Source organism: Merops nubicus, unplaced genomic scaffold (assembly GCF_000691845.1).
Source record: "Merops nubicus isolate BGI_N331 unplaced genomic scaffold, ASM69184v1 scaffold43587, whole genome shotgun sequence".
Taxonomy (NCBI): domain Eukaryota; kingdom Metazoa; phylum Chordata; class Aves; order Coraciiformes; family Meropidae; genus Merops; species Merops nubicus.
Window position 1 is genome coordinate 55371 of NW_008621737.1, and position 8365 is coordinate 63735.

The following is an 8365-nucleotide window of genomic DNA, read 5'->3' on the forward strand; positions in this document are numbered from 1 at the left end:
CCGTTTTTTTTTTTTTTTAACAAAAAAGGAAAGGAAATTGCATGGGAAATATATAATAGGAATTACACTTCTAAACATCTTCATGGATCTGAGCTTTGGAGACTACCCTGTTGCAATTTGGACTGAATAGGTAATGAATACTAGTAATAGTATGGTTTAAAAATCTAAGGAGTCTGGTAAGAAACAAAAGGAAAGGAGACAGAAGCCACTTCTGTTGAATATTAAAAAACACTTATGATACAGTTTAAAACAAAAAGTTTATGGCTATGTATAATGTTTCCTTTATCCACTGGTACCTATGATGTTTAATTTTATGCAGCTTTTCTTAGTACCTGCTTTTTCTACAAGACACACTGAAATACATGGAAGGTCTTCAGATGCAGTAATCTATCAAGACCAGCAGAAATCCTGTATTCCCTTAACCCCAGCTATATTGTGTCTAGATCATCCTGAAGATATGCATGGCAATCTTAATCATTTTTTTATTTTCTAATTTTTTCTGGTTTTTTTTCTAATTTTAAAAGGAGTAGGTACTAGGATGATTGTATGTATTTACAGAGCAATTAATGGATACAAATGAATGGTCCCTCTCTAAGTGTCTCATTCACTAGTTTTATTAGCTTGTTGAATATTTCCCATTTCTTTATTATTATTGCTTCCTAGCTCTTTTATAAAATTGAGCAAATATGAGAGGTTATCACTGTTCCTCTTGTTACTGCCCTTCATTTACAGACAATCAGTGTGATTCTCCATGTTTTTACTATCTTCCATGTAAAAGGGAGTCAAATCTGTAAAACGATGTACTTGTTTCACTCCTTATGTACCCTTCTTAATTAGTCAGAACTGTCCATTTTCATGTGAGACAAATCACCTGTAGGCCACCACAACAAAAGAGTCTGGAGCACTACTCAAGGTTACTTACTCTGTCACAATTCTGCTTCTACTTCATGACCATCCCTATGCTTCCTTGGTGGAAAGACCTGTGGTCAAAAGATGTACTTGAATAGCTTGTCTGTCCTGGATTTACTCCTGTTCCATCATAGTAACCTTTTGCTAAATGGATAGGATGTGCCTCCTGAGATCTGCTTCCTTACACAGAATATGCAGGAGTTTATTAGGAAAAAAAAGGACTGTTTCAAGTGCTCTGTTAGGTATTACTGTTCATAAGAGACAGCTGAGTACACTGTGAGAATTTGTAATGGGTGCAATACATCTTCTCTTGTAGTCAAATACAAGCTCCACTAATAAGAATGCAGACCCTTACTCCTTGTAATATGATTGAAACCCTATTTTAAAAGGAGAGCTGCTTCTTAAAGAAGCCAAATTCCCACCTCAGATTAAATATGATAGAAGGACTTTACACATTAGTGGTCAGAAGGTTTCATTCTGGATATGGAATGCCAAAAATTGGAGCAATCACTCCTGCTGCTTTCCTTTCAAAATTTGAGATTGAAGTCATATCCATAGCATATAGGCAACTTAACTAGACAAAACAGAAATTACAATACTTTATAATTTGTAGTTGTGCTAGTAGTGTCAAGATTAACTAGGTTCAACTCATTTTATGATGTTCACTTGCTTGAAGTTACCATACTGGCAGGGTAAGGTTGATGTTTCTAGATTTATCTCTTGCTTTTCATTGCAGACTTGTGCAAATGTGTGTCATTTCATTATTTTGTGACATATGAAAATTATGTACTTGTTTTGTTTACTCTGTCCTGATTTAATTAGTAGAATGTGATAGTTTGCCAGACTTTTGAATGTCTTCGATAAGAATTTTTTCATGTGTTTTTGATGCCTAACTTCTTTATGCTTTTAAAGTCTTAACTTCTAGCCATATTCTGTGTGAAATGCTGATGACAATTCCTTGCCATATTCCATGCATATTTTACCAATATGACATGCATTGAAAATACAGAGATAAGTGCAGGTAAAGAAAGAAGTAGCATAATGTAAATTGAAATAATCATAGTAGAATAGTTTGAGAGAGAATGGACAGGGGAGGAAGGAGGATCAGGAAGGAGAAGTCTGATCCGCAAATGAGAGTGGGCAGGAGAGGAGAATTCAAAGACAAACCAGACAGGGTAAGGGAGAGGTGGGATTGGTGGCAGAAGAGGGCTTGGGAAGAAGAGGACTCCATCCATGGGTCATTTTCAGTTAAAGTGAGCTGGTGCTGGTTTGGCAGCTTCCCTGGTGTTGAGGCCATGGGCAGTGTGGGTATATGTGAACCAAAAGTAGGAGGGATCACAGTTAAAAAATAAATAACCTCAAAATAATTTTCTTTTTCATGGACCTGCAAGGTGGAAAGAGCTTTCAAGGGCCCATGGGTCAGTCCAGGTCAAATAAAGCCACGTCCAAAAATACTCTGTGGCAGTTGATACTCAAACCAGCACTGCCATGCTGGAGCATTCCTGTATTGATGCCTATGTTGGCCCTTTTTGAAAGGACGAGTGTTCTGTGAAGGGATTTGGCAGCAAACTGCAGTCCTACCCATGTTCTCTGAGGTCTTTGAGGAAAGAGGGGAGATGACAGCTCAGGAAAGCAATCACCTATATCAATGAGAATGATGAATGTGGAAGGGCAATGTTAGTAACTCTACAATGAGACATCAAGAGAAGGTGATCAAAGTAAATATTTTGAAAGAGATTAAAGAATGCCTCGTATATTTGAAGAATATATAATAAGTCTTCAGATCAAAGCAGAGTCTCAGCTATTGAGCTATTTAAGAAAGTTAGTTATTGGTTATATGTGCTAGATAACGGAAGACTTATTAATGCTGTAGAAAAGCTTGTAAAACACACAGAAGAATTTGTAAATGGTATTTTTGTGCATCTCACGACTTTTTCTCAAGTGCTCTCATCCTCATATATGTATTGTAAACAGTTATTTTTAAGGAACATTTCCAATGCCTAACGATTTTATTCTCAAAGCAAATAGATTTAATTAAAACCTCATTAAACACTACACTAGATGCCTGTGAATTATAAATTAAATAATGAAAAATGTTGTAGGAGTTGTATTCCCTTATTTCAGTAATATGGCTGTATGAGTAGAAAATAAATTATTGTTAATTGAACAGAACAATGGAGGGGTACTTTATAGTGAATTTCCCTTCAATTTCTCTTATATCTCAAAAAAATGTGGTTTTCAGACAGGAGACTGGGGAGAACCTTCAATTACCTTGCGACCTCCAAATGAAGCCACAGCATCAACGCCTGTACAGTATTGGCAACATCATCCTGAGAAACTCATCTTCCAGTCATGCGATTATAAAGCATTTGTAAGTGTTGATAAATTTGGTGGTTTGATTTGAGGTATATATATTAATCTTAGATTTTGGTAGACTGTTGTTTTTTTTTTATTTATAGAATTTTTTTCAGTCACTTTTAATAAGACAGGCCCCTTCTTCTGAAATATTGTAGTTGTAATAAACAAGAAACAAGGATGCACAGTACTTTTTGCTATAAATTTTGTGATATTTTGAAGTCCATGTAGCAACAGTGTTAGAGAAATGACAACTGAATAAGTGGTTAAGTATTTTAGAAGTAACAGTGAGAGCAAATCCCCCTACTTCTCATCTGTCACAAATCTCTGTCTGGTAATTATGGAAAAATAATAAAACATGTTATGGGATCCTTATGCCTGTGTTAATGCTGTGTGCACAGTATTTTGAGTAAGTATTGCCTCACCTGAGTTTTATACACTTGTTTTGAGGGGAATGGATCTAGGGAAGATGGAGATCAGGGTCTTGAAGCAGTTTTCCATCAAGAGGACAAGGACAAATTCAGACCTCTCCCAAACTGTTTGCTACTTGAAGTACCAGTAGTAGTCAGTTACTTCAGGGCAGAGTGTATTTATTTTTGCCTTCTGATAGCTGTAGCAAATTCCCACTTCCCATCCCTGGAGAAACAGAGCTTCCCTCTACAGCTAAAGATGATTGTTGTTCTCTATCTGTTTTAAGTGTCTGTGAAGGAGAGCAATGTCTCCTGAAGTACAGAAAGTCAAACTGGAAGACTTTGTTTTTAAAATGAAAAACATTTTTCTGAGCTCTTGAGTTCTACCTGTCAACAAGGTAGGAGGGCTGGTGCTCCTGGGGAGCTGCAGAGGCACCTCAGCCCATTTATTTAAACTCTTACATTTCCCCTTCTGAATTTGCTAGAAAGCACTGTTAAAGGGCAGAAGGTGCTTCCTATACCACTGTATCCTCTTCAGAGGTGGCCACCTAATGAAGCAAGGCTAACTTACTTTACAAAGGAAAGGGGCTCAGTAGTTGGTAGTGCCTTAGCATAATAGGTGGGGATTAACCACTTGTCCAGGATTTGGGTTTTAGACCCTTTTCATCCAAAAAAGCTTGGTTCCCTAGTGCTTTTTAGGATAATGCTGTATTCACCAGACACTGAAGTGGTTGGGAGAAGAGTTGGGGACTGATGGACCTGATTTAAAGACTATCCAGAAAGGTAGGCATTAAGAGACTTAAATGCAGGTGAGGTAGAGCTCACCTAGCTCTCACTGATGAGAGGCAGAAAGGGTGTTACAGGTCTGTCTTGATAGAGCATATCTGCATCTTCCAGCAGACCTTCATGGAGTAGAAATTGACATGAATGCAGTGACCATCCTGGATAGTAACTGGACTCTGCCTTCCTCAGTCAAGGTCCAGCTCGCCTGCTCTCATTCTTGCTCCCCTGTGCAGCACCTTAAACTGAAAAGGAACCTTAGTTCTTTAAATATTTTTCATAGTTTTCAGCAAAGTGGACAGGTTTATCTCAAAATTGCCTCTTATCTCATTACTTGATCCAGCAGGAAATTCATAATCAGATGTAAAGTCTGTAGTAGATAGGAAGATGAGTGGATCATTAAAGAAATGAAGTGGGGATGCTGAGGAATTTCCAGGGTACTGGTGATTAAGGAATTGCCAAATCAAAATATCCGTGTTGAGGAAGCTTCTTCCTTTCCTGCACTATCTTAGCTCTCTGAGCTGTAATGACCTCAGCCTTATGGAGTAAAACCCTGGGGTGGAAGTTATAGCAGGGGCAGCTTTTATGGTACACCACATCACTCAGATCAACTGTTAGATGTCTTCTGCCTTGCTGCTACACACTCTGGGTCTTTGAGAGGGAACTTTTCCAAATGTACAGCACATCAAAGGAAAGCAAAATTCCCTCTTAGAATTTCAGGTTTTTCTGACAACTAAATTGGACAGTACCTCTGTGATTTAGTTGTCTATTCCACAGTCCACCTTGGGAAGTGTTTCTGAATGCCTGCAGCTGAGGCTTTTTGCTGCTGTGCAGGTGGGACAGGAGTTGCCTGTCTATTCTCTTTCTTCCTCTTGTTCTGCCATGAGCTCAAAAGCACTGCTTTTTTTCCCTGATGTCTGACCAACTGGTAGCTTCCAGTGAAACACCAATTTGTTGTGCGATAGCCTATTGAAAACAAACAAACAAACAACGATCAAAGAAATTAATTGCATCCTTGCCAGAGAAGGCTAAGGATGCCAAAGGTGTCAGACAGCAGGATCCAGAAGAAGGTACTGTTCAACTCGATATACTTTTGTTTCATTTTCTAATTTCAGAGCTTGCTTTAAATTCGTTGTTCTTGTGCAAGGACAATACCAAGCCATCCCATCAAATTAATGCCCAAAGCCCTATTCACGTCACTGTCAAGCCCCCAGCTGGACTCACAGCTGCTTGGTTTATGAATCTTTCACATCTGCAGTCCTCCAAGAATGCCCTTCATTTGTTCCTTTCTGCTTGTGCTTATCTGGTAGTGTTGGTGGTGCTCGCCCTTCCATTTATAATGCCTTGTAAAGTGTTTCTCAGTAATTACCATGTTGGCTACTGTCTACATTGAAATATTTATGCATTTGCTTGCAGGTCAGAGACTTCTCAGTACGCAGGGTGAACTGAAGGCTTTAAAGAAAATACCTCAGTTTAGGTCAGGAGTCCAGAGAGTTGAACCAGTACGCTTTCTGTTTGGTTACAGCTTGCATTCAGCTGTAACTGAAGGTATTTTTGATAGGGTCTTGTTTAAGATGAAGCTGGTTCACTATCTGGTTGGATAGTGTAGGCTGTTTCCAAGGGGCGTCAGTGTGGTAGAATGAAAGGGGTCAGGCAGTGGTGGTGGGCTGCAGCATCCTCTGGGAAGATGCTTCTGCCCACGGCTTGTTCTCTCCTCCTGCAGCTCACCCACCCCATTCTCACCAGTGGCATGGCTTCTCTTCAGCTCCAATGTTGCTCACTTAGGACTGAAGACTTAAGACATTGCACTGCAGTGAGAATGCCAAGAGAGATCTCTGTGGCTGGGGAGGAGAAGATGTGGGGTTTGCTGTCCACTTTCCCCAGTTAAGCCAGACTTGCATGTGACACCATTCAGAAATAAGGAAATGCCCTGTTTGCACAGAGGTACATGAGCATGTGCATATCCTCAGATGCACACACATGGGGCCTCTGCAGGAGGAGTGCAGAGCATGGCACTCACACAGTCCTGCTGGCAATAACTAGACTGCTTGCTGCTACTTGAAGACAGCGGGGATGGTGCAGCCAGCTCCATCCCTGGGGAAGCAGCACCACTGAAACTTGGTGTAGAGAGGTACTGAGACCCCAGAGGAAAAAAATCCAGAGGAGCACTGCCTCCTGTCAGGGTGCAGGAGGGCTCAAACTGCACATGTGAGAAAGTGAGGAAGAGGCAGGTAGGAAAAGAGGTGTCATGAGGCACTCACTGCCATGTATACCCTCAGAGATGAGCAGGCTTCCCTCAGAGCACAGTGGCTTTCAGCGAGCTGAGCCAGGACCCAGCACTAGCACCCTGCTGCTTCCTCTCACCCAGGCCCCCTTCAAATCAGTAAAGGCTTCAAAATAATACTTCAGGGTCAGCCTTTTCTTAGGAAGAAATAATGGTTTAAATCAGTTTTCAGGTCAGATGAAATTTCTCTGTTTGCTGACATCAGGCTCTGCTATTTGCACATAAATTAGTTACAGATTGAGTACACAGACGTTAACATCGCTACTGGCCTTCACATCCACGTGACTGCACATATAGCAATATGAGTTTGGCAGATGGCAGCTAAAAAAAGCAAATTCTTCATTTTTTAATTAAGTGGCTTTTTAAAAGATGGAATCTGTAGTATTTGCACGTTGTTTGAGTGACTAAGGTGATAAGTGAGACTTCCAGGTATTGTTTCAAAGGCCTCCATCTGATACGTTGCACTTGTTGCTGTGCATTCCTGTTTCATAGGTTGATTAACACATTGCTTTAAATGATTCATCAGAGAATTACAGAGTAAAGAAGACCATAGAGCAATATACTGACTGCTATCACTATGCATTTTGGGGCATTTTTAGTACATTTTTGCAAATGTTTGTCCATTCTGGAATTTTAACTAAACTAAGTTCAATGGATTTTTATTTTAGTATTTAGGTTCTATGCTGGTAAAAGAGTTAAGAGGCACAGAATCAACACAAGATGCATGTGCAAAGATGCGGGTAAGTTATTAAACCTACTCCTTTCTCCATCACCATAATATTAAATCATATCAACTTGTGATTACTTTTAGAAATTTTTATTGACAATTTGTTTTCCATTGCCCTTACATTTCCATTGGTATTCCAGAGGAAGTCTTTTCTGCCTTGTATCTTGCTTTCAAGTAATACCAAAATTTAAAGGTAAATTTTTGGTTTGCATGTTGTATCTAAGAAAAAATAAAATGTATACATTACATTTTATCTTGAACCTCTGAGTATGTTTCAAAGTACTTACAACTTACCACAAACTTTAAATATGTCCATATCTTATTTCTTTTATAAGATGAATTTATAGCTCATATATGATAATCTAGATTGAATTTACTATGTGAAAATATGTGCTAGTAAATATAGTTACCAAAGCCACTATTTTTTACTTATGGTCAAATCCTACAGTCACATAATCCTATGAATGCTTTTGCTCACATGAGTATTCCCATTAATTATGAGTTACTTACATGCTTATTGATGGAAGGATGAAACGGTTCTAAATGACTTTCACCTGATGGCAGTTAGGTTTCCTTCAGACTGGTAAGAGTATGTTTTCCTGCAGCTCTTTAGGCTGATACTGGTTTGTAGAAAACTACAGTGAAGCTCGGTCTATCTCTAAGAAACATACTGCTGCCAGAAACTCAAAACAAGCCACAGGCCAGCTACACAGTTTATTCCCAACTGTAGTTGTAATAACAATGCTCCTGTTCATAGAGATGGCAAACATGGCCTGGTCTGGCAAGATTAATTAATGAGGAATATTATTGTTTCGTAATCTACCAAACATATAATACCACACAGATGAATGAATGAAATCTTTTCTTCTGCAGGTCATCATAGAATCATAGAATCATAGG

At 39.1% G+C, this 8365-nt stretch overlaps 1 protein-coding gene across 1 annotated transcript in view; it reads left to right on the top strand.

Moving 5' to 3' along the window:
- Positions 1-7478, top strand: part of LOC103777032 (ankyrin repeat and sterile alpha motif domain-containing protein 1B-like) — a gene marked incomplete at both ends in the record, with an annotated part of 27523 nt that extends 20045 nt beyond the window's left edge. Inside the window, 2 exons of the mRNA XM_008944569.1 lie at positions 3152-3280; positions 7407-7478. Of these exons, the coding sequence (XP_008942817.1) occupies positions 3152-3280; positions 7407-7478 (201 nt within the window). The remainder of the gene's footprint in view (positions 1-3151; positions 3281-7406) is intronic.
- Positions 7479-8365: the final 887 nt, after the last annotated feature.